Source organism: Ailuropoda melanoleuca, chromosome 15, assembly GCF_002007445.2.
Source record: "Ailuropoda melanoleuca isolate Jingjing chromosome 15, ASM200744v2, whole genome shotgun sequence".
In the NCBI taxonomy this organism is placed as follows: domain Eukaryota; kingdom Metazoa; phylum Chordata; class Mammalia; order Carnivora; family Ursidae; genus Ailuropoda; species Ailuropoda melanoleuca.
In genome coordinates this window covers 33,098,873-33,123,926 of record NC_048232.1, presented here as the reverse complement: position 1 = coordinate 33,123,926, position 25,054 = coordinate 33,098,873, and the positions used below count along the sequence as shown (strand labels likewise).

General features: G+C 56.7%; 2 protein-coding genes across 4 annotated transcripts; one reads left to right on the top strand and one right to left on the bottom strand.

Moving 5' to 3' along the window:
* Positions 1–1,692: 1,692 nt before the first annotated feature.
* ITGA7 (integrin subunit alpha 7) lies at positions 1,693–20,879 on the top strand. 3 transcript variants are annotated; one of them, XM_034644033.1, is made up of 26 exons: positions 1,693–2,253; positions 6,384–6,511; positions 6,611–6,690; positions 7,754–8,009; positions 8,497–8,628; positions 8,960–9,079; positions 9,918–10,125; positions 10,236–10,429; positions 10,798–10,886; positions 11,012–11,139; positions 11,240–11,335; positions 11,494–11,555; positions 11,702–11,871; positions 12,303–12,452; positions 13,094–13,163; positions 13,653–13,888; positions 13,967–14,047; positions 14,154–14,233; positions 14,377–14,451; positions 14,594–14,696; positions 15,245–15,421; positions 15,582–15,713; positions 17,528–17,641; positions 17,860–17,958; positions 18,047–18,172; positions 20,155–20,879. In XM_034644033.1, the coding sequence occupies exons 1-26, from the start codon at positions 2,048–2,050 to the stop codon at positions 20,383–20,385; spliced, it is 3,543 nt and encodes a 1,180-aa protein (XP_034499924.1). In that variant the 5' UTR covers positions 1,693–2,047; the 3' UTR covers positions 20,386–20,879. The 3 variants fall into 3 exon arrangements, with proteins under 3 accessions (XP_034499924.1, XP_034499926.1, XP_034499925.1); XM_034644035.1 differs by lacking the exon at positions 8,497–8,628 and having other exon boundaries at positions 1,694–2,253; XM_034644034.1 differs by lacking the exon at positions 8,960–9,079 and having other exon boundaries at positions 1,694–2,253.
* Positions 20,880–21,373: 494 nt separating this feature from the next.
* METTL7B (methyltransferase like 7B) lies at positions 21,374–23,165 on the bottom strand. Its single transcript, XM_002930313.4, has 2 exons — positions 22,668–23,165; positions 21,374–21,610 (listed from the first exon to the last, which is right to left on the bottom strand). The coding sequence occupies exons 1-2, from the start codon at positions 23,163–23,165 to the stop codon at positions 21,374–21,376; spliced, it is 735 nt and encodes a 244-aa protein (XP_002930359.1).
* Between the last annotated feature and the right edge of the window lie 1,889 nt (positions 23,166–25,054).

Genomic DNA, 25,054 nt, shown 5'->3' with positions numbered 1-25,054 from the left:
GATTTGGGGGATAATAAAAGGATCCTGGCGCTGGCTTGTTGGTAGCACATGTGCTTCCTCGATAGCCCTGAGTTAGAGGTGTGCTAGTCCCCTGGAGGGGATGTCTCCAGTGTAGTGTTGCAAAAACAGAGGCCCAGATCTTCAAATGTATAGTAACTTACCCAGGGCAAGGATTGTCCCAGGGTCAGCAGAGTGAGAGCCTACCTTTCTGTTTGTTTTTAAAAGTATAATTTTGGAAAAAGAAGTAAGAGAGACAAAGGGAGCATGGGAAGAGAAATTGGGTAGGGTGCTTTGGGGCTTTTAAGGAAGGGAGGGAGAAAAGAAAATATTTTTTAAAAAGATTTCATATTTAAGTAATCTCGCCACCCAACGTGGGGCTCAACCTTACGACCCTGAGATTAAGAGTTGCATGCTCTACTGACTAAACTGGCCAGGCACCGCATGAGAAGAGAAAATCTTAAGGATAGGATAGAGTTGGAGGGACAAAGACAACATTAGAGACACTGAGAAATCTTTGGAGGAGGGTTCCAAGTGATAGAGGCAAGAAAGGGGACAAAAACAGAGTTTGGGATGAGAAAAAAACAGGGAGGGAAGGGAAAGATGGACAGGTGGATATACACAAGAAGAGGTGGGAGCAAGGGAGGTTCCAGTTGTGCCAAATTATTTCCTATCTCTCCTCCTGGCCCCATTTCTGGATTGGAGTTATAAATAGCAGAGGGTTGGAAAATGTCTCCCCTCCCTTTGCTTCAGCCTGGGGGAAGGGAGAGGAAGAGAGACAGGCTTGCGGGTCCCTGTGGAGATCCTTGCGAAGCCCCACCCAGATTCCCGCCTGGATCAGCCAGGGTCGCTGCCTTCTCCAGTCCTTTCCCGTCAGAGGGTGGGAAACGGACAGTTCAGGGAAGGGGTCTAAGAGCCAAAGACATCGTTTCCATCTCTCTGCCTCTTGGGTCCAGTCTTTTTCACCTTTGCCGTTGCCCTTCTTTGACCCCCCCACTCCCTTTTCCCCAGCTTAATTAATTTCCTCTTCCTCTATCAATCACCCTCGGTAATTTTTTCTCCCTTCATTCCACCCCCCCCCTTTTGTAAGCGCTATTCCCAAGGTGGGGCTGGAACTCACCATCCCGAGAGCAAGAGTCCCATGCTGTACGGACTGAGGGAGCCAGGAACCCCCATTCCCCCCAGACCATTCCTTATTGATCAAACTCTTGCCCTTCTTTCTCCATCTCTTTTCTCTGTTTTCTTTCTACCTGCCTCCTTTGCTCTCCTCCCCAGACCTGCTGAGTTTCTCTCCTCTTGCTTCTGTCTTTTCCTCAGTTCTCCTCAGTGGTGACGGTGTGGCTAGCAAAGCTGTCGTCACTGCTGGGCTCTGGGGATGGGATGGGATGGGGTGGGATGTGGTTTGATTCGAACAGCATGCTAGGCGCTCTACGTGACCATGGAGAGAAGGCAGCACCAAAGGACCACACAGGACCCTGCCCTTTCATCTTCCTGTCTGCATCTCTCTTCCCAGACTCCTTTAGCCTCAAGCACTTCTCATTTTTTACCGTCCTTTCTTTTTTTCGTCCCTTTCTATCTGTACTTCTCTCTCCCTCCCCATTCCCAGGCGCCGCCCCCACCACTCGCGGGCCTGGGCAGGAGTGGGGGGAAGGGCTGGAGCGCGCAGGCGGGGGCGGGGCCGAGGCCGGGGTGGGGATCCTGGCGAGCAAGGCCCGTTCCCACCCGGAGTCGCCAGCCTGGACATCCCTTTGCGACGCTGCGAAGCCTCCACCTGCCGCGCGAGGGAGGGGCGGTGCCGAGGGCGGTGCCGGGGCGGTGCCCCTGGAGCGGAGGCGGGAGCCCGAGCGCTCGCCAGGGCTGCGGCTGCGGCAGTCGTCCTAGCGGGTGCTGGGGCAGAGGAGCGGCGGGAGACGGCTGGCGAGGAGAGAGATTGCGAGACTCCTGAAAGACCTGCGACACTCGAGACCAGAGACCCGCTGTGGGAGACCTGGGGCTCCGGGCGCGAGCGAGTTTTCTTTCGCTCGTGGGGAGCGTGCCCAGTGTTCGCCGCATGGCCGGGACTCCGGGCCGTGATCCTCGGGGCGCCCCCAGGATTTGTTACCTTCTTGGCTCCCTGCTGGCCGGACTGCTCGCCCCGGGGGCTGTCGCCTTCAATCTGGACGTGATGGGCGCCCTGCGCAAGGAGGGCGAGCCGGGTAGCCTCTTCGGCTTCTCGGTGGCTCTGCACCGGCAGTTGCAGCCCCGACCCCAGAGCTGGTGAGTCACCGCACCCGCCCAGAGTACCCGTGCCCGAACCACTGATTTCCCCCCAACCCCCCACCCCATCTCTCAGTCTTCCAAACCCACGACGACTCAGGCTATGCCCAGATATCCCATACTTCAACCTTGCCTTATCTGTCTTGACGTACCCTCAGGGCCTGAGACCCAGGGTCTTGCTTTGGGGAGAAGTTGGAGAGTGAGGTTCTTGCCTTGGCAGGTTTCCCCCAACTTGAGTCCTTGCTTCAGTCCCAGGGTCTGTGACTCCCCTCCTTCAGAGGGCTGGATTCCCTCAGGAAGGGGGACTGGACATCTTGTCTCTGCTTAGGGCAGGAGGAGAGGGAAAGGACAGAGAGGTTGAAGACACCATGAGATGGAGGGTAGACTCCAGAAATAACTTCCCGTCAGAGCATTGCCATGGGGTGGAATGAAGACAGTAGGACACTGGAGGCCAGGAGAGCCCTGCCATTTAATTCTGTGGCTCAAGACTACGAGAAGGTTGGAAGAGGACCTGATAGGGTATGGCAACCTGTACCAGATGGTTTGATGATAGAGTGGCAGGAAACAGAGCCCCCAAAAGTTGTAGCAGCGGCAGCCCCAGCAGCAGCAGCAGCAGCAGTAAGAGAGAGAGATCCAGGAGGGATGCTGGCCAGGTTGTTCGCCTTCCTCCACCTCAGGAAATTTCCAGGTCTAGGAATCTCAGCAGTGGGGGGAAGCAGGGAGGAGTGAGGGGCAGAGGACAATTCTAGTTATTTTCTAATCAGTTCAGGACTCTTGGGAGATGGACATATATGTGTGGCGTCTGTGTCTGTCATGTTTCCTGTGCTATTGGCTCCAGCTACATGTATGATTTTAAAGAGAGAGACAAGGGGAAGAAAGCTTTCCACCCCCTCCTGCCAGGGGGCTTTTCTTTCCTAGGCTGGTGCCTAAGCCACACTAAGTGTCCATTACTGGGATCAATGCCGTCCACTGGGATTGTCTTCTCCCCGATACTATTGGCTTGGGGGCAGAGGGTAGGGACAGGAGCTTATTTCTCTTCCCCTGCTCGAGGAGGAGGGGCTGGCTCTAATCTTTTTTCTTCCATTATCCCTGTCATCAGGGAGCATGGTCAGTGGTCCCCCAAACTTTGGGAGAGATAGAAAGCAATTGACTTCATCTCTTTTTCAGCCTTCTATCCGCTTCCTACCTCATCTCTGTCTCCCTCCCTCCCTTCTTCCCCCATCTGCCAGAGTTCCAGGACTGGAGGCCTTTTTAGGACATGCTGAACTCTCTGAGCTATTTCCAGGCAAATTCTAGGTTATTTTTAATAGCTTGGTCTCTTGTTATTTCCCCCTCGTCTCTGAAGGTGGCCCCTGATTCAGTCTCCCAGAGCCAAGCTGGGGGCCTTCCTGGAGGAGCCCGACTGCCTAACCCTGCTTTGGCTCTAGCAGGGGGTGCTCTGCTGCCTGGTGGCACGTGAGAGACCAGGTCCTTGCTCAGTCCCTAGCTTTTGAGTTGCAGGTCGCCTTCACCAGCATCCACTGATGGAAAGGCCTCACCTGTTTTGATGTCTTTCAATCTTGCCCCTGGCGGAGTCTTTGAAGTCTAACCTTCTTTGTTCTGTGGCTTCAGGTTCATTTATATCTTTCAACTGTAAAGCGGAGTTAAACAGTAGTACTACCAGAGGGAGTTGTTGTGGGGTTGAAGAATTCTTAGTATATATAAAACCCTTAGAATAGCGCAAGGCCCAGAGGGAGTGCTATGAAAGTGTTAGCACTGTTATTCCTGTATCGTGCTCCACAGAGCTAGAGAAGACCTTTAGTGCCTTACTCAAGCCTGGATCCAAAGGCTTGGCTAGATCACCCTGGTTGAGTCAGCCTTCGGGCCAAGCACCCTCCCCAGAGGGCCACCCAGATTGAGAGTCAGGGAGGGCAGGCCTCGGGTCAGAGCCCTGGAGTGTGTGCAGAATTGAGAGGTGCGGTGGTAGGGGGCTACTCCTTTGCTTCCACTTAGTCAGGCTCCCAGGGAATCCCTCTGCCCCCAGCTGCCAACATGTTCTTGCTTTTGCCTGCAGTGGTGGTAGCTGTGGCTCCTGTTCTGTTCAGACGCCTGGTGTGGCTGGGGATGGTGGGATGAAGCCAGAAAAGTGTGTGGCTGGGGCAGAGGTGGAGGGACTGGAGAGGCTGCGTGTGGGAACCCTTGTTCCAGGAAGGGTGGGCTGGGCCCTTCTCCACTGAGAGTGAGGCTGGCCATGTGTACGCGCACCAGCTTCTTTCCTCTGTGTGGACCCCTTCCCTCCCCGTTCCCCCTACTCTGGACCTCTAGGGGAGATGTGAGCACTGGACACTGATATTAGCTTCTCCTGGTGCTTAGCTGTGTGCTGACCTGCTGAGACACTGGTGAGTAAGAGACCCCAGTCCTCCAGGAGACGGCCGTCTCTGAGTTTGGAGGTGGGTGGATGCTGCGGACTTGTCTGAAGGTTGGCCATTCCGCCTGGTTTCCTTTTCTGGGTGGGGTATCCTCCCCTCTCTTTCCTCCTGTTCTTTTTCTGGAGGGCTCTGTTTCAGCATATTGGAGACAGCCCGTTGTCGGGTATGGTGGAAAACGCATGGGTTTTGGAATTAGGCGGATGTGGATTTGAATTCCAGCATCCTACTTAATGTGTCTCAGTGAGTTTCCTCATCCAAAAGACAAGAAAAGAATCCTTACATAGGATTGTCGTGAAGGTTAAATGAGAGAATGCTTGTGAGTTGCCTAGCCCGATACCTGGAGCATTAGGTAGAGAGTGGCCGACGTTAGCTCCTCATATCCCTGGCATCTAGCCTAGGGCCTGACCCATAGTAGGTGCGGAATAATAATATTACGTCCTTGTCTCACCAGTGCCAGCCACAGGCCGTGGCAGATGATAGGTTCTCAGCACATAGTTGCTAATGAATGCCGAACGCATGCCCTCTTCCTTGCCGCTCCCCACCCCCTCCTCTCTCTGGACACTGGCTCTGACGCGGGATGACAGCTGCTAAGAGACCAGAGCTGTGGGAAGGGAGAGTGGCTCCGTGCCCTCCCCTCCCCCTCAGAACTGGCGCAGTGCCCCGTTGATGCCTGTCTGCAATATTGCCTGACACAACTTCGGGCCTTGTCCCCCAGCAACGGAGAGGGAGGCAAAGAGTGTGGGAGAGAGGCCTTGAGGTTTGCCCTGCTTGCTCTCCTGAGTCTCTCCTTCTGCGAAGAGAGATCCTTGTAGTCAGCTGGGTGCCAGTCACCTCACCTTACCCCTTCCTTCACTCCTGGCCTGGGGTTCAGCCCCAGGGGACCCAGGCAGCCTCCATTCCCAGCACTGTCCTCCCCTGGGGAAGAAGCCTTGGCTGTGATCATGGAAAATTGTCCTGCCAAGAAAGTTGTAGCTGGGAAAGTGTCTGAGGGGGAGGTAGGAGAGAGGAGAGGGTGGGGGCAGGGAGGGTGGGAGGAATGGGGAAAATCATGGATGTGGGGAGGAGAGGGAATGATGGGGAAGGGGATTCAGGGTATGGGCAGAAAATGGAGGCAAAATTGGAGACAGATGAGAAACTTGCCCTACCTCCATGCCAGCTAGAGTGACTGATAGAATCCTGGGCTGGCAGTGTTGTGGGGGATGGGGTCTCTGATGGGTCCCTGATGAAGGGTTGGGGGACAGGCCCATATCTAGCCCCTTGCCAGGCCTCTGAAGCTGGTCCCTGGGCCACTTTGTGGTGCCAGTCTGGGCCCCTGTTACTTTGGCTCTCAGCATTCTTGGCATTTCTGGGAGGGTTCCAACTGGACTGGGTTTGAGGAGGAGGGCAGAGCTTGGGGATGGGGCCAGGAAGTGGGTAGGGAAGACCTGGTCAGGAACAGGTGCTGGGAACAGGCGGTTCTTTCAAACTAGCTACGCTGGCCAGGCCCCTTGGTTTGGCATGCTCGCGCACGTGTGTGTGTGTACGTGTCTACAGTGCATGTGGATAGTATCTGCATATGTAATGTAACACTTGCACAGCCGAGTTGCCAGGACTCGGGGAAACTGACTCCCGGCCTTCCTCCTTCGTTCTTCGACATCTGCTTGGTTCTGAGGGGTCGGGTCTGGGCAGTGCTGGGAGGCACAGCGCTCTGGCTGCTAACTCTTGCCCCTGCCCGTTGTGCAGGCTGCTGGTGGGAGCTCCGCAGGCCCTGGCTCTGCCTGGGCAGCAGGCGAATCGCACCGGAGGCCTCTTCGCTTGCCCCCTAAGCCTGGAAGAGACTGACTGCTACAGAGTGGACATTGACCGCGGAGGTGTGGACCCCTTCAGGGTTGGGGGGGCATGGCACAGGACGGGGAGGAGAGGACTCGGCCTCCTCTTCCCTCTCCTCATTCCCACTGTCCTGCCTCCAGCTGATGTGCAGAAGGAGAGCAAGGAGAACCAGTGGTTGGGAGTCAGTGTTCGGAGCCAGGGACCCGGGGGCAAGATTGTCGTGAGTACCAGTTCTAGTGACTGTATGCAAGGGTGGGGTGTGTGCGCGTGTCTGTGGTGTGTGCATGTGCCCATCGTGCTTATAGAACACAGGTTGGCGTGTGTGGTATGACGGCCTGATTCCCAGGACCAAAGGTATAAGACGTGGTGCCTGTCCTCATAAATTTAAAACCATCTAAGCATCCATCTGTCCATTTGTGACTCTTACTGAGAACCTTTAAAGCGTCAGGCATTGTGCTAGTTACTGAGAGAGGAAACGTAGAGACAGAAAAGCCCGTCTGTGGCTCAAGAAGCCTACTGCAGTGTTCCGGAGACTCTCGTTCTCTGTTTTTCTGTGTCTGTTTCTCTCTGTATCATCATGAACACGTGTAAGCACAACTAATAATCTGAGTCACCGTGGGGCAGAATATGGTTAATGTTTTTCTTTAATTTTTGAAATTTTTATTTATTTGAGAGAGAGAGAGATAGTGAGAGAGAGAGCAGGAGCAGGGTGGAGGGGGAGCAGTCTCCCTGCTGAGCAGGGAGCCTGATGCGGGACTTGATCCCACGACCCCGGGGTCATGACCTGAGCCGAAGCAGACGCTGAACCCACTGAGCCACCCAGGTGCCCCAGAATATGATTAATGTTAGTGAGCGGTACAGTCCCCAGTATATGAAAGTCCCAAGGAGGCGTGGAGAGAAAAGACTCCTGCCGGGGTACTGGAGGTAGAGCTCAGCCAGCCTGTCAAGAAGAAACAATGCTGCTGGAGTGGAGAGGGGAGGAAGTTCCTCGCAGGCAAAGTGGTGGCACTTGCAGAGGTCCAGAGACAGGACGAGCACATAGGGCGTGCTGTGTGCTGGGGCCTGGGTGCCCGAGCAGACTGTGGAGCAAGGCTTCTTCCCGCCAGTGCAAGGGAGTGGGTGCAGGTGGGACAGGTACGTGGATGTTGCCTCACACCGGGCTGGGTGGTGGTGCCGTGATGTGTGTGTGTCTGTGTGCTTGCCACACGTCTGCATGTGGGCTGTGTGGCTCCAGCCGTCACCGGCCCACACGGGGGATGACCCCGCGTCGTTTCCTCCCGCAGACCTGCGCACACCGGTACGAGGCTCGGCAGCGAGTAGACCAGATCCTGGAGACCAGGGATGTGATTGGTCGCTGCTTCGTGATAAGCCAAGACCTGGCCGTCCGTGATGAGTTGGATGGTGGGGAGTGGAAGTTCTGTGAGGGGCGCCCTCAGGGCCATGAGCAGTTTGGGTTCTGCCAGCAGGGCACGGCTGCTGCCTTCTCCCCCGACAGCCACTACCTCCTCTTTGGGGCCCCGGGAACCTACAACTGGAAGGGTGAGTCACTCCTCGGGGAGGGGAGAAGGGAACCGAAGTGTCCTCTACCCTCAGAGATGGGATTGGGGGCAGCACGTGGCCAAGCATGCCCACACGTTCCCTGCCATGTCGCCTGGGGCACCGCCACGTCTTCCACCCCCATCATGCCAGCCACACACACAAATGGGGGTGTCCCCTCTCCTTCGAATGGCCGAGTGTTCCCCACCATGCTGGCATGAGCCCCCACACGCACGGCTGTTCCACTTGCTCCAACACTTCAGCCCCACCTCATCACTCCCATTCCTGTCTCCGCACGCTGCCGCTGGCTGCGCTGACACTCGGTGAGTGGGGTGGCGAGCCTGTGGGCCTGGAAGCTTGGGCTGGGGAAGGGGTAGAAGTAGGGCTGCAAAGGAGAGGAGGGGCTTCCCCATGCGCCTGTCTCACTGGCATCTGGCCTGAGGGTGGTCCTCGCTCCCAGCCCCGGGCACTAACAGGTCTGTCCTTGCAGGCACCGCCAGGGTGGAGCTCTGTGCGCAGGGCTCAGCGGACCTGGCACACCTGGACGACGGGCCCTACGAGGCGGGGGGTGAGAAGGAGCAGGACCCCCGCCTCATCCCGGTCCCTGCCAACAGCTACTTTGGTAGGGACCCCTCCCTGGCCCAGAGCTGCTCTAACCCTCTGCTCCTTTCTCTTGTCCTCCCTCTCCATGCCCCCACCCTTCTGTCTCTGGCTCTGTCTCTGTCTCTGGCTCTGGCTCTGTCTCTGGCTCTGTCTCTGGCTCTCACCCTTTCTCTCTCTGTCTTCCTGTCTCTGATTCTTATCTCTCTGGTCTCTTTGTCTCTCTCATATTCTTTCTCTCCGTCTTCCTCTTCTACGTCCTCCTTCTTGCCTTGATGTCTGGCTCTGCCCCCCACTCTGTGGCCCCCCCTCTGGATGTCCCTTCCCTGGTGTTCCCCCACCCGCCCCCGCAGGGTTGCTCTTTGTGACCAACATTGATAGCTCAGACCCTGACCAGCTGGTGTATAAAACTTTGGACCCCGCTGACCGGCTCCCAGGACCAGCCGGAGACTTGGCCCTGAATAGCTACTTAGGTTTGTAAGCTCCCACTACGTCCCCCTGGGCCCTGGGGGCTTGGTTTGGCCTCCCCTCCTCTCCTGCCCTGCCCTCACCAACACACACCCAGGGAAATACACATAGGGCCCAAATTTCAAAGAAGATGAAGATGCCCCGAGGGGGATGGCCTAGGGGGCTGTGAGCGGGGGTTCTCCATGGAGGAAGAACCAGGTGGGCTGAGACTGTACTGGGAAAGAAGGAGGGTAGAGCTCTAGTGGGACTTTCTTTGAGGGATGGATGGTGGGCACATGCCAGAGAAAGGTCTATCCTTGTTGGTAAGTCCCTCTCATGGTCTTGTTTGTAACCCTCTGTGAAGGGGGAGGAAGCCAGGCCTGGGAGATGTTTAGGTGAATCAAGTTCTTTCCCACTCCCCCTTCTCTCCCCACTATCCACATGAAGACTTCTTTTCCCTGACAGCATGGTGGGAGTGGGGGCAAAGAAGTTGCATTAGATGGGGCTGGAGCCTCCTGGGTATGCAGAGGGGAGAGCAGCTCCCTGGGGGTCCTAGGCGTACTGCCCTGCTCTGCTCTTGCCCAGCCGGCTGGCCTTCCTAGCCACTGCCTTTCTCTTTCTTCCCCAGTCCCCGAGGCTGACCTCATCGCACTTCTTGTGCCAAACTCCAGTCTCTGGGTGTGGGAGGGCTGCCAGGCCTCTGGAGGGGAAGGCAGAGCAGTCCAGCTGTGGTGTGATAACTTGGAGGGCACCTGTACCTTTTGGCTTCAGACCTGTGAAGAGGGGGCAGAGTGGTAGGAGCCTGGGCACACCTTGGCTCCTGAGTCTTTCGGGGAGGGCTCATTGGAAAGTCACCCCACCCAGGTTTCTCCATTGACTCGGGGAAGGGCCTGGTGCGTGCAGAGGAGCTGAGCTTTGTGGCAGGGGCCCCCCGTGCCAACCACAAGGGTGCTGTGGTCATTCTGCGCAAAGACAGTGCCAGCCGCCTGGTGCCTGAAGTGATGCTGTCTGGGGAGCGCCTGACCTCTGGCTTTGGCTACTCACTGGCTGTGGCTGATCTCAACAATGATGGGTGAGAGTGGACACAGAGAAATGGAGCCTGAGGGAGGCTGGGCCTCTGGCATTTTTCTGACCCCCATGGCTGGGGAGGGAGCCACACTGACTGTTTCCCTCTCTCCGTAGCTGGACAGACCTGGTAGTGGGTGCCCCCTACTTCTTTGAGCGCCAAGAAGAGCTGGGGGGTGCTGTGTATGTGTACATGAACCAGGGGGGTCACTGGGCTGGGGTGTCCCCTCTCCGGATCTGTGGCTCTCCTGACTCCATGTTCGGGATCAGCCTGGCTGTCTTGGGGGACATCAACCAAGATGGCTTTGCAGGTGTGACTGGGAACTGGGAAGCCTCAGGGAAGGAAGGGGCAGAGGCAGGGATGGGGAAATGCCTCAGAAGTCCAGGGGGAGGCCTTCTGAATGCTCTGGGAGAGAGGCAACCTGGGTTGGCATCTGAGCTTTACCATTTACCAGCTTTGTGACTTGGGTCAAGTAAGCTTTCTGAGCTGGTAATATCTGCAGAGAGTAGCTAAGAGGCTTAAAAATGATGAGTGTAAGGTGCCTGGGACTTAGTAGCCTCTCAGTAAACTAGAAAACATATTATATGGAACTGAGTGACTGAGGGAAAGTTGGGGTCTGGATGGCCACACCCCCCCTCGCCCCACCCTAGTCTGATTACCTTTTTCCCATACCCACAGATATTGCTGTGGGGGCTCCCTTTGATGGGGATGGGAAAGTCTTTATCTACCATGGGAGCAGCCTGGGGGTTGTCATCAAACCTTCCCAGGTGAGGGGGTTCGTTGGGATGAGGTGTGGGGGCAGTGGGTGTGGGGGGAGTCAGGAGGCACAAAAGCAGAGGGCAGGGGCGGAGTTGGGGGTGGTGGCGTGCAGGAGCTGACGGCCGTCCCGCAGGTGCTGGAGGGTGAGGCCGTGGGCATAAAGAGCTTTGGCTACTCCCTCTCGGGCGGCCTGGATGTGGATGGGAACCGTTACCCGGACCTACTGGTTGGCTCCCTGGATGACACCGCGGTGCTCTTTAGGTGAGCTCCTCCCTCTCCTCTGCCTCTCCCTCCCCAAGGCCAGCTCCATTCTTTCCCTGCCTCAGAGTCTCACGTGTGCGCTCGGCTCCCCATTCCCTAGGGCCAGACCCGTCCTTCATGTCTCCCATGAGGTCTTCATTGCTCCCCGAGCCATCGACCTAGAACAGCCTAACTGTGCTGCTGGCCACTCGGTCTGGTGAGATGGGATCCAAGGGGAGGCAGGGATATTTAAGGTCCACTTTCCGCCATTCTCCCTTTCTCTGCCTAGTGTGGGCTGGGCCCTGGGGCTGGGGCAGGGGCGAGGCGTTGGCCTATCAGCCTTGCCTGGCTCAGGAGCTACTCTTGCCCCCGCAGTGTGGACTTGAGGGTCTGTTTCAGCTATATTGCAACCCCCAGCAGCTACAGCCCTATTGTGGGTGAGTGAGGTCCCCCTCCCCTTTCCCGCTCCACTGGGTTTCAGGGTGGGTCTCTCTGAGGTGGAGAGAAGGGCATCTCAGAGACAGGGTCAGATTAGAGCAGTTCCCCAGCTCACGGGCTCCTCTCTTCTCTCCACATGCCACAGCCCTGGATTATGTGTTAGATGGAGACACAGACAGGAGGCTCCGGGGCCAGGTCCCCCGTGTGACCTTCCTGAGCCGTGGCCCAGATGACCCCAAGCACCAGGCCTCAGGCACCGTGTGGCTGAAGCACCAGCATGACCGAGTCTGTGGAGACACCATGTTCCAGCTACAGGTGGGCCCTGACACGTTGGCCTCTGAGGGTCATTGTCATTGCATGGTTTCTTTTCTTTGATTCCTTTCAGCTTCTTTTCCAACATGTTCACACCTCATTCTTTGATCTCAACTTTTGGGAAGCCTATCTTATGGGCTGACCTCTTCCTCACCTGCTGCCTTCTTGTGTCTTCTACCTTCTGTGTCCAGAGTACAAGTTCTGTCCTCCCTGGAGATGGAAATGGCAGGTTCCCTTGTCACACCTGGTCCTCAAAGCCCTAGATCCTGGTCTCCTCCCTCTTCCACCCCAGTCACTCTCCCTCTCCCTCACTCTGGTCTCTACCTCTCTCTCTTCATCTCCTCAAGCTTCTTGCCGGGTTTCAGAATCTGTCCTAGGTCTTTCTGGGGCCTGAGGATTGTTCTAGTATCCATATCCATCTTTCCTCTTCCCAGGAGAATGTCAAAGACAAGCTTCGGGCCATTGTGGTGACCCTGTCCTACAATCTCCAGACCCCACGGCTCCGGCGACAGGCTCCTGGCCAGGGGCTGCCCCCTGTGGCCCCCATCCTCAACGCTCACCAGCCCAGCACCCAGCGGACAGAGGCGAGTGCAGATTCTGGTTTAGCTCAGGAGAAGGAGCTGGAAGGAGTACCGATCATCAGCCCTCACAGTGACAAGCATTCATAGCTTCCAAAACTCACATGCTACTGCAGCAGTTCCTCATGTCTCCAGGTGCTGTGACAAGTAGACCACAAAATGGAAAATGGCTCAAGTGATCATGTGTTTCTAGAGGGGACACTGGCCCTCCATTGCACGCATTCATTCAGGAGCCCCAGCTGATGGGGATCTGCCATCTTCAGATGGGGCCTCCATCCCTGTCATCTGGAAGGGGGGGCATGAAGCTCCTTGTATGGCTCTCCCGGCCAGTCTGGAAGTGATGCCCTTCCCTTCTCTTCACATTCTAAATCCGGAATCGATTACAGGCCAGGGAGCCTGGGGAGGTATGGTCTCGCTGCGGGCTAGCCTGCTGGCCTCATCATCGCTTGCTCGTTTTACTGAGGAGGACACAACTCAGGGGGCTTCAGGGACCAGCTCAGTATCACACACCTAATCAGCAGCAGATCTGAGAGTTGAACCCACGTTGCTTAAAATCTTGTGATCCCCTACCCGACTGTGCGCCTCGGAGACATGGTCACCTCCTGCCTCACCCCTACGAATGACCCTTCCCTCAAATCTCTCCCTAGATCCACTTCCTGAAGCAAGGCTGTGGTGAAGACAAGATCTGTCAGAGCAATCTGCAGCTGGTCCAAANGGGTGGGTGGGAAGGCCAGAGTCCAAGGAAGAAAAGCAAGCCGCTGCAGGAGGGGCAGGCCGAGGGAGGGGCTGAGCCTGCAGATGGAGGGCGGAGGCTGGTAATTCAGATGATGAGGGCCAGTGAGGGGCCGCAGAGGCTCTCCTGGCAAGGAGAAACACGCCTTCACAAGACAGAGAGTACTACACAGCTCACGCGCAGCTCACTGCTGCGTCTTCCCAACCCAGGGAGGTAGGAGTTATTATTAGCTCCTTTGTGCGTGGAGAACGGGGGCCTAGAGAGCTTAGGTTACTTGCCCCGAGTGAGTAAGTAGGGGAGCTTGGACCAGAATAGCGTCTCCTGGCTCCCTGGCCTGTTCTCTTGAGTGTGGGAAGACCTGAGGCTTGGATGGTGTGGAGGGCGATGTGGGGGAGCCAGTGGGAGGAGAGACCAGGGAGTGGAGGCAGGCAGCATGCACCGGGTGGGGAGGAGGCAAGAGAGGACAGGCAGAGGAAGGTGTTCAGATTTAGGGTGTGAGTGGGATCTGACTTCCAGGGATGCAGATGGAACGACAGCCCTGTTTGCCCTGAGTGGGCAGCCAGTCATTGGCCTGAAGCTCATGGTCACCAACCTGCCCTCGGACCCGGCCCGGCCCCAGGCTGATGGGGACAATGCTCATGAAGCCCAGCTTCTGGTCACCCTCCCCACCTCTCTGCACTACTCAGGAGTCCGAGCCCTGGACCCTGCGGTGAGGGCCCGTGGCAGGTGGGGCGGGGTCTCGGAGGCCAGTGACCCAGACTGACTTCTCCTTCTCTCCCCACTGCAGGAGAAGCCGCTCTGTCTGTCCAGTGAGAATGCCTCCCATGTTGAGTGTGAGCTGGGGAACCCCATGAAAAGAGGTGCCCAGGTTGGCATGTCAGCCCTTATCCCTGTCCGAGTTCCTCTCGAAGCCCTGACCGCCTCTCCAGCCCCTAGCCTTCCCTGGCTCTTATCGCTCTCCACTCTTGGCCTAGGTCACCTTTTACCTCGTCCTCAGCACCTCAGGGATCACTATTGAGACCACAGAGCTGGAAGTGGAGCTGCTGTTGGCCACGTGAGCCTGGTGGGGCCAGGGGGTGGTGAGGGTAGGGGCTGCTGGGTTGATGTCCACCTGGATGGGGCTCTGCCGTCTTCATCTGAGCCCTTGGGGTGGCGCCTGTGCCCCATCGCCCATGGGTGCTCCTGTCCACACGTCAGGATCAGCAAGCAGGAGCTTCACCCGATCTCTGTGAGAGCGCGTGTCTTCATTGAGCTGCCGCTGTCCATCACAGGGTAAGCTCTGTCCAAATGGACACATGGGCTGGAGGGGTGGGCATGACTCCTCCGAAGCCTTGGCCTGGGCTCTGCCTCTTGACCCTCCAGTCAGTCAGGCCCCGGGCCTCCTCAACCCTCCGTTCTGACCCTCCCACGCCAGGGTGGCCATTCCCCAGCAGCTCTTCTTCTCGGGTGTGGTGCGCGGTGAGAGTGCCATGAAGTCTGAGCGGGATATAGGCAGCAAGGTCAAGTATGAGGTCACGGTAAGTGTTCTGGGGAGGCCCCTGGTCAGGCCCCTTCCTTCTCGGCACAGAGAGAGGCTGAGACATGTCCCAAGGCTGTGGTTCTTCTCCCCTATGGCGGCTTGATGGTCCAGTGAATTCAAGGCCTTGTTCACTCCTGGACCTTGACTGTGGGCAGGTGTTTGTGTTGGGGCCTCGGGTGACCATTTCCTGGTCATCCCTGTGTGGACATCTTACCTGCTGGTCTGGGTAGGCCCTGAGGGTCCAGGCAGGCTTTTCTGCCAGGGGCTTTAGCTGGGGGATGGGGACAGTGGGAGAGGGTTGATGTGTCTCCTTAGAACTCTGCCCTTGCTTGGCTGGGGCCTCCCTACCCTTGCAGGAGCATCTCCAGGCCTTCCTAGTTTTGGGGTAGGCAGAGAATGATGCCTGGTGGGGTCTAGGATCCCAAGTCTTTGTTGAAACTCTGCTTCCTGAAGCCTTCCCCTCAGCCCTTGTCCCCTTTGTCTCTGCAGATTTAGGGCCCATTTAGAAACTGAGGGCCCTCCCTTCACACTCCCTTCTGCCCACAGGTCTCCAACCAAGGCCAGTCGCTGAACACCCTGGGCTCTGCCTTCCTCAACATCATGTGGCCCCATGAGATTGCCAACGGGAAGTGGCTGCTGTACCCCATGCGGGTAGAGCTGGAGGCTGGGCAGGCAACCGGGCAGAAGGGGCTGTGCTCCCCGAGGCCCAACATCCTCCAACTGGTGAGGCTTAGGCAGGGCGGTCAGGGGGGTTAGACTTTGGGAAGGACGTCGTGGGGGCTGTGGGAGGCTGTGGGGGCCGGGGGAAGGCAGTGGGGAGGAGAAGCCATCTCAGGATTGCTGTGTCAGAGGGACGCTCACTACTTCCGCTCCCCACACCCAGGATGTGGACAGCAGGGACAGGAGGCGGCGGGAACTGGGGCAGCCGGAGCCGGAGAAGGATCCTGAGCAGCCGGAGCCCAGCACATCCTGGTGGCCGGTGGCCTCCGCGGAGAAGAAGAGAAACATCACCCTGGTGAGGGCGGGGCCAACATGGGACAGTCCCAGGGAGGGGCGGGGCTGTTGTTGATGTGACAGGATGTGGGGGACGTGGAGCTTCCAGGTGCTGGGTGTCCAGGAGGCTGGCCTGTTGAAAGGCGTCACGGTCAACCACCTGGAGCGAGTTGACAAGACCGTTTCTATCACCACCGCGAAGCAGCGGCTGACACCTCGGGTCCCCCTGTGACCACTAAGTATTCACCTGGAGCAGGGCCCTTGGCCTGCAGCCAGTTACCACACAAGTACTTGTTTTGCATAGTTTTGTTAAGTGGATGTATTGAGCCAGTGAGCATGCGCTCTGTGCTCATCCCTTGCAGGACGTGTGGGCAGTGAGTGTGGAAGGGGCAGAGTGGGGGGCATTTGGCCTGGTTGCCAGGAGGCAGAAGACCAGGTATGGAAGGGTAAATAGAAGGAGTCGGAGAGACCATTGTTGGCAGGGGGATGCGAACAGTCGGGCCAGGCCTGGCGTCGTCTGTCTGGGAGGGAGCTCCACTGTCACACCCTGTCCCTCACCAGGGCCCTCAGCTTCCCTGCTCCCGGAGGGCATGGCAGGAGGCAACTCGAAGGCACGTGGAGGCAGCATGGGCTTGCATTATGGTCGGTTCCCTGTGATGGGTATTGTCCTGCCTTCTCCACGTGACTGATTTTCCCTGAAAGGACTCCCTTTCTAATAAGAACTTTGAAATTGATTCTTTTACTTAAAATTGCTTTCAGACAAACTGACCGAGGATTCTTGAGCTGCTCAAAAGTGACAAAATAAAAGACGATTCAAAGAATTCAAATGCTCTCAAAGCCCTTGTCCTGCACACGAAGTGTGGTGACTATAACACAGTTTTTAGGCAAACTGGATCATCAGGTGGGATTGGGCCAAATGGATGTAGGTCAGACCTGGAAGGAGCAGGACTTAAGTCCCTGACCCCCAGCAGCTTCTGGGGGACTCCTCCTCCTTCAGTGGGTTTGGGCTTAACATAGGGGTGCGGCTTTGTCCAACACGGACTTGGATTCAAATATCTGTTCTGTCACTTCCCAACTTTGCTAGCTGTGCAACCTGAGTCAGGGCCCCTGGCCTCTTTTTTTTTTTTTTTTAAGAGTTTATTTTTAAGTAATTTACACACCCAACGTGGGGCTCGAACTCACAACCCCAAGATCAAGAGTCTCATGCTCCACTGACTGAGCCAGCCAGCTGCCCCTCTCTCTCTCTTTTTAAAAGTAATTTCTTTGGCTAACCTGGGGCTTGAAATCATGACCCTGATGTCAAGAGTTACATGCTCTACAGACTGAGACAGTCAGGCACCCTATACCTGGCCTCTTTGAACTTTAATTTCCTAGTTTGGACAATGGGGATGATAATAATTTGCACCTTGTAGGACAGCTGTAGTAAGTACCTTGCAGATAGGAGGTGCTCAGTAAACGGGACCGTTGTTATATAACATAAGCCTTAACTGGGAAGCTACTCTGTTGCCCCCGTAAGAGATCTCCTCCCTGCTCCCTGTGCATTTCAAGGCCAGAGAGACCAGATTTGGGGTAGGCTGCTCTTTTGGACCATGGGGTTAGTTTGGGAAGACTTCCTGGAAGAGGCGAGTTTGAGGTGGGGTAAGGAAAATGGGAGAGAGGTAAGTGAGGAACAAGGGCAATAGGGGGTCCAAGGTGTGGGAGCTCATGGAGGGATGGAGTGAAGTCTCCGAGCAGATTCTGTGTCTGTGTGAGCACATATGTGAGGGTGCTGGGCCCTGGGGAGGATCAGTGGGCTGGGGCCAAGTAGCTCAGAGCCCGGCCTGTCCTGGTCTCTAGGACTGTGCCCGGGGCACTGCCAACTGCCTGGTGTTCAGCTGCCCTCTCTACAGCTTTGACCGCGCCGCTGTGCTGCACGTCTGGGGCCGCCTCTGGAACAGCACCTTCTTGGAGGTAAGAGCACCGTGGCGGTGGGGCTGGCGTCTTCTCCCCCAGCAGTCCCTGCGGGACTCACTGCTCTTTGTGCCTTCTCCCTGTCCAAATGCAGCACACTCTTAACCCAAGACAGGCAGAAATGCCCTCTGCGTGGGGCACCATTCCACTTAATTTCAGGAGCTGGGGCGGGGGGCATGGGGCATTGAGGAGAAGGTTGCCCTTCTCCGCTCCCTTAGGAGTACTCTGCTGTGAAGTCCCTGGAAGTCATCGTCCGAGCCAATATCACTGTGAAGTCATCCATCAAGAACTTGCTGCTCAGAGACGCCTCCACAGTGGTGAGCTGCGGGCCTGGGGAAGTCGGGGTGGGGAAGCTCTTCTTTCCCTCTGCGCTAGCCCTTGTTCCCCGAACCCTTCACTCCCCAGATCCCGGTGATGGTTTACCTGGACCCTGTGGCCGTGGTGGCAGAGGGAGTCCCCTGGTGGGTCATCCTCCTGGCCGTGCTGGCCGGGCTGCTGGTGCTGGCGCTGCTGGTGCTGCTGCTGTGGAAGGTGAGGCTGGGGGACACAGGGCTGCTGGGGCCGGGCTTCCATGCCGTGCTTCTCTGTCCCACCCGCTCTCTCATTTCTTCGGCCAATCTGCACTGAACGCTCGTATGTCCCAGGGACTCTGTCAGGCTCTGGACGTTTCCGAGAGAAGTCAGATGCCAATCTTGTCCTCTGGGGTTTGATAGTCTAGTGGGGGAGGTGATCCATGTAGTAAGGACCAGGCAGAAGGCACTAGGCAAGAGAGTGCCGTGGGAGTTCAGGTGAGAAAGCTTGAGAGCAGGTGGCTTAGAGGAAGGTGGGGTCATAGGACCCCGATGTAGGAGATGAGGTGGGTGCGACCACGGGAGGCAGGGCCATGGAAGCGGGGAAGTGGGGGCTGACTTAACGAGAGCATGGCAGGGAAGGCAGGGAAGGCAGGGGAGGAAACTGTGACCAAGAAGACACAACAGCGTGGAGAACAGCCTCCAGGGGCAGCCTCTGGGACTGAACTCAGACCTTCCACGTACCAGGCTCTACATGGAACAGTCTTTGTACACAGAGTGTAGACAGAATCCCGTTGGGTCTGGGGTTCTACCTAAAAGCACACACGTGCACATGTCAGTACAGGGAATCACATCCACCACCCATTGTCAAACCCTGAACTGCACGCCACGTCTGGGCTATGGGGGACCATGCGTGCCTTTGGGGCCCTCTGGAGACCTGCTCCCAGTATCCCTGGACCAGTTGCAGACCAAGCGCACCGTTTGGCAAATGTGAGTCATCAATGGACCAGGTCTCTGGATGAGCATCCAAAGTGTTGGGAACCTGGCCGGTCTTCAGGGAGATCAACACCTTCACGAAACTGTTTCCAGACTCCCTGCTCCCTGCTTTCTTGGAAGGGGGACAGAGTAGAGATAAGGGTCCCCATCCCTCCTGAGTCTTCCCATCCTCCCCCTCTTTTGCTCCCCTCCTCCCTTGACATCCCAGTGTGGCTTCTTCCATCGGAGCAGCCAGAGCTCATCTTTTCCCACCAACTATCACCGGGCCCATCTGGCTGTGCAGCCCTTGGCCGTGGAAGCTGGGGGCCCAGGGACTGTGGGGTAAATGTTGTGTGTGTGCATGTGTGTGTGCGTGTGAGTGTGGATGTGTAAGTGTGAGTAGAACCCCCAGCACTCAAGACCAGGGTGAAGAAATGAGATTGCACGAGGGTGGTGTGAGTTCTATGAACGGGGTGGGAGGTAATGATAAGGGTGAGCGTGTAAGGGTGAGTACACACCGCCTGAGGCATGCGCAAAGGGGTGGCCGGGCTCACGCCGTATGAGCATGTGGGAGTGCAGGAAGGTGCCATGCATGGCTTTTCTGTGGGCATGAGTGTGCAGAGATGAACGTGCAAGGACATGGCGTGCAGTCTGAGCATGTAGGAGCCTCGGGCGGTCCTGAGTGTGAGTGTGCAAGGGGCACACTTCCACCTTGGTATGGAAGGACCAACGTGTTCATGATGTAGGGAGGGGTGAGGCCACTGTATTCATGGATGACAGGGCCCTGCGCTGAGGAAAATGCTGTTTGAGTACACGGGGAGTGTCTGAGGCTTGAGAGAAGTCATTCCGAGTACGCAGGGGTCTAGGAAGCCATTTTTGGGTCTCAGATCTCGTTTGTGTTCTGGGGCATGCTACTGGGTCTCTTAAAAAGCTTGGGTGGGGTCAGGGTCCTGCTGTTCCATCTTCAACCCCCTCTTTCAGGAGCCAAGGGAGATGTCCTTGGCCCCGCACCTTTGGCCCCTCCTGGTCTTTCTCTTGCTGTGAGTGAGGACCTGGGGGCCCAGCATTAACTGTGGCACCTGTGGGGGCTGCGCACCACACCAGATGCTGTCTGACGCAGCTCCTTTCTGCTGCAATCGGTACTTTCTGTCCACTGATGGTGGATGCAAGGCGCTGTGCTGTGCTGGGCATCTGTTCCAGGGCCCTCAACCCCACAGCCTCCTCATGTCTGGCCTGGGGTCCTTGCAGATGGGATTCTTCAAGCGGGCGCGGTACCCTGAGGCCACCGTGCCCCAGTACCACGCGGTGAAGATCCCACGGGAAGACCGGCAGCAGTTCAAGGAGGAGAAGACAGGCACCATCCTGAGGAACAACTGGGGCAGTCCCCGGCGGGAGGGCCCCGATGCGCACCCCATCCTGGCTGCTGATGGGCACCCTGAGCCAGGCTCCGACGGGCATCCCGTGTCAGGCACTGCCTAGCTCCCTGTGTCCCAGCCTGGCCCGTGGATCCCTCCACCCTTTCCCCAGACATGGCTCCTTGGGGTGAAGAGGGTAGAGTGGTTTGCTGGTGTCTCATCAGAATGTGACAGGATCTGCTTCCCCAGGGACATAGGCATCTCCCCACCCCCTCAAGGAGTGCCCCCCAAGACTTCCCCTTAGAACACTGTGAGATGAGGGCAGTAAATCAGGAATGGGGTTGTGGGGTGGGTGGAGAAGGGCTGTGATGTCCTGATGCAAATGTGGGAGAAAGGACCCTGATCCCTCCCGCTCCCATTCACCCTGTTTAATAGGACCCCAAGGACCTGTCCCCCTGAAAGTGCCTTAAGACCAGAGGGATGGGGAGGAGATTGTGTTGCTGACTCAGGGGCTCTTCCCTCCCTAGTTTCCCCTCCCCTCTGGCCTTAGTTTGCTGCATCAATCTAGTGGATTTTGCCTATTTATTAAAAAATATTTGAGGACAAAACCTCCAGCTTCTTTGCTGAGTCCTGCTCCCCCCCATCCAGGGTCTCCAGGAGAGGACTGCTTCTCTCTACCCCCACAGCTCAGGACAAAGGTGGTAGTGGGAGGGAGGGCTGGGGGCCCAGCAGGGGCACATGTATCATGACTTTTGTGACCAGTTCCTGGAGGCACACGGGTGTGGTCTCAGACGAAGAGGAGGGGGACCTTTACTATGGGAACAAGGGCAAGCGACAGGGAAACGCCCTAGCAGTGGGTGGGCAAAAATTGGGAGACCCAGTCTTGGAATTTTCAGTCAAGGATATGACAGGACATCACTTTCCTCCCTGTGGTCAGGTGAGGAATATAGCTTCTTCACTTTGGAAGGAAGGAGTGAAGTTAGAAGCCGGGGCAGAGATGGGGGAAGAAGGAAGAGGGAGTGGTGGGGGGAATGGCTTCTCTGACTCCCAGTAGAAGACAGATTAGCCTGTAGGTGGGATTGCTCTGGCTGGAGGCAGGACTTGTGGAAGGGTTATTTCACAGCCTTTCCCATGATGTGGGGCCCAATTGGCAACCACTTGAAGGGAGGGGGTTGGTATTCCATTTGGAGTTGAGAGAACTGGGCACTGTCGAGATCCTTCCAGGTCTCTCTGGTGAGGCAGCAGCCATCCCCAATGTGTTTCCAGGTGGGCTCTAGAACTTGCTGCCACAGGAAGGCCCAGCTTCCACGGGGCTCAGCCACATGCTCCCAGAATAAGAACACTCCTCCCTGGGATAAAAGAGTTAGCATCACTTTTTTGTTCCATTCCACAACCTTCCTCTCACCTCACCTCCACCCTGCTGACCGTGCCAGTTGAACCTCTTGGCCAAGCGGGGGTTGCTGGTCAGCAGGGTCAGGAAGTACATCGTCATTCTGCTCCTGACTGTTTCTGTAGCCCCTGGCTCCTACCCTCCCACTCAAAAGTGCATGTGAAGAACCTTCTGGGAGGGGGTGTCTGGTGAGCAATCGTCAAAGGATGGCCAGAGGGACAGCCCAGCCGAGGGCAGACAGATGGGAGGCTGGAGAGACAGGAGCAGAGATCTCACCGTATACAAAGACACTGTCTTATGAGACTCAGATGCATGTACCCTACCTTATCCTTTGGCCCACGTCCCAGGGAAACCTTGCACGTGACTCGTGACTAATGCTGGGGTTCCTTCCGCCCTTCTCTCCTTGCTGAACCCTCTCCAGGTGATCTCATGCACCCCCCGTGCTCTGCATTTACCAGCTACAAGCTGGTAACTTTCATGTCTCTATATGCAGGCTGCATCCTTCTCTGACTTCCAGCTGCCTCTGGCTTTCCTGCCTGCCTGTCTCAGCGGCACCTCAGACCTAGCAAGTCCCAAATGGATTTCTCTCATTTCAGCAACTGGCACTTCCCTCTACCCTCCCTCTTCCCCTCCACCAGTCACTCATGCCAGAAACCTGGAACCCATCCTCAACTCCTTTCCACACCCAGTTCAAAATCTTACGGATTCTATGTCCTCTAATATCTCTCCCTAGAACCCTTTTTTATTTCTCCCCGCTCCTCCACAGCCTGCTTAGTCCCTCAGATCTCCACGTAAGCATCACTTCCTTAGGTGTCTCCCCCACCTTGCCCCCCAACCGCTGCGTTAGGTGGCTCTCCTGTGGGGCTTCCACAGCACCCTATCCGGCCCCATCGAGGCCCCGGTCATGTTCACTGTTCACCAGCAGGTGGGGATGAACCGGTGTCTGATGTGCTCACACACCCGATTCCCTGTCCTGCCGTGGCCGCGCCTGCCCTGTCCCTGTCCGCTCTGCTCACCGGCCGCAGCACTCTCTGGACCTCCTGCAGGACCCTCCTCGGGCTCTGCACGGAGCACAGCACCAGGGTGCTGACCACCACGTCCATGCAGCCATCCTCCAGCCCTTTCATGTCTTCTCCGGCAGCCACCACAAATTGCTCGTACTGCACATGCCTGTTCTCAGCCATGCTCTTGGTCAGGAACCTCTCGAAGTGGGGGTTTGGGTCCAGGCACGTTACCCTGCAGCCCGCAGGGTAGAACTGGAAGTTGGCACCCGTGCCGCAGCCCAGCTCCAGCAAGGCCACCTTCCCGGAGACTCCCGTAAGGCCCTCGATCTGGCCAAAGAGCTCCCGCTTCTTCCTCTCCATCTTGCGGTTGCACTGGGCAGTCAGCAGAGCCATGAGGTAGGGGAAGTAGATTTTGCACAGGGGCCGCCAGCAGCCCAGCAGAGCCATCAGGTGCAGGGGCAGCGTCAGCAGCAGCACCAGCAGCTGCAGGAGGCGGACCAGGGCACCCATGACGCAGCGGCTCGGAGCCCTGCTTCCGCTGGGGCCGTTGGGGCACTGGCCTCCTCTTTCTCTCCTGCACCGCGGACAGGAGTCTCTCCTCCCCCTGTGATAGGACTTCGTTCCCTGTGTCCAACTTGACAACTTTCTCTTTGCCAGGGTGGGGAGGGTGTATGGAATCCCTCCAGAGGGCGCAGGTTCTAAGGCCCCATAGTTCTACGTGGGGTGAAGGAACAGGTGATGCTAGTGTCCTGAGTTCTGGGGTGCTGTCAGTTGAAGGTGGGGTGTGCTGAGCATTTCAGAGAGGAGTGGGAAGGGCGGAGGGGGACAGGTCTCAGATCGCAGCTTCATGGGGGCCAAAGGCTGGGACAGAGCTGACTCATGGGCATGTGCTGGCCTCATTCTGTCCCCAGGATCTGCTCAGGTTATGCAAGCTGGAAAATCTGGTTGGGTTCCCCTGGCACACCCCCAGGGCTCTGTAAACTGTAACGTGCCTTTGCCCCAGTTAGAAGCCAAGCACAGAGGATTCAGGTTAAGGCCGGATTGGTCAGAAGGAGGAGGGAGATTGCAGGTCAAAAGAAAGGCATTTTCTCAACTAATTGGTGTTTATTATCATATTCAAGACCGCAGTGCCCCAGCAATAGAAGAAAAGAAGGGAGAAAAAGGCAGCACAGGGAAGAAAAATCAGGAAGCCCAGGTCCCAGAGTTAGTTCTACCATTATAACTTGCTGTGTTTCTTTGGGCAAGTCTTTTTACTTTCTGGGCTCCAGTTTCTCAACTCTTAAAGTGGAGAGAAGAGAGATTAGATGAGCCCTCCATGGTTTCTAAGGTCTCCTCCTGCTCCTACCTTCGTGTGATTTAAGGAGAGTGGGGGAAGACAGGGAGGTTTCCTAGCTGTCCTCACAGTCCAGGACGGTGCTCCCGAGGCTTCGGTACCAGGCTGCCACCGAGGCAGGGGAGTCTCAGAATCCAGACTTTGGGGTCACAGGCATCTTAGCAGAAAGTCCCCAAATTATTAAGCAGTGGCTTCTCTTGGGAGGAATCTTGGGGGAAGCTCCCCATAGACAGTCCCACAGTCCCACAGGCTGCCCACCAATTGCATAATGGCCAGAGAAAAGAAAATCAACAGCTTGACATTATACAAGAGGGAAATTACAATAGTCTAAAATCTCATGAGTAGCATTTCCCAGGGCCACTGATGTCCTCTGGGGGAGGACTGAGTTTAAGCAAAGTCCCTGGTTGAGAGGGGTGCTCTGTCAAACACCACTGCCTCTGCCCTCCAGTCAAACCCACCAACGGATCTACTCAGGCCAGTGGGGGCCTTAGAGAAGAGGTCTGGGGGGCACCTGGGTGGCTCAGTCGTTAAGCGTCTGCCTTTGGCTCAGGGTGTGATCCCAGGGTCCTGGGATCGAGCCCCGGATCGGGCTCCCTGCTCTGCTGGGAGCCTGCTTCTTCCTCTCCCACTCCCCCTGCCTGTGTTCCCTCTCCTGCTGGTTGTCTCTCTCTCTCTGTCAAATAAATTAAAAAAATCTTAAAAAAAAAAAAAAGAGGGAGAGAGAAGAGGCCTGGGGACAATTCCTGAGTCAGGCAGGGATGAGCTACTTCAGGAAGTGTCTTTTCCCCCACAGAGCTGCCCGAGCCAGGGGCAACCCCTGTGCTACTGCTCAGGAGAGAGGTGTGGTGACCCCACAGTCAGCCACATTCCTTTCTGGGCTTTGCTTCTGTTGTGACTGTAAAGGAGGCAGCAATTCTCCTCATAGCAGAGGTGCGAGCTTAGGAAGGAAGTGGCAATGATCCAAGCCTGGTCCGAACGTGGCGTGGGAGTGAAGAGAGTCAGGGGGAGCCGAGCCAACTGGGGGACAAGAGAGGCTCCTCAGAGTGGTGATAGGAAAGGAAGGGTG

Bases quoted from the DNA above. Each gene is read 5' to 3' on its own strand.
- METTL7B (XM_002930313.4), bottom strand. From the start codon at position 23,165: ATGGGTGCCCTGGTCCGCCTCCTGCAGCTGCTGGTGCTGCTGCTGACG. The intron at 21,611-22,667 runs GTGAGCAGAGCG...CTTTTATCCCAG, and splicing joins TCCAGAGAGTGCTGCGGCCG to GGAGGAGTGTTCTTATTCTG.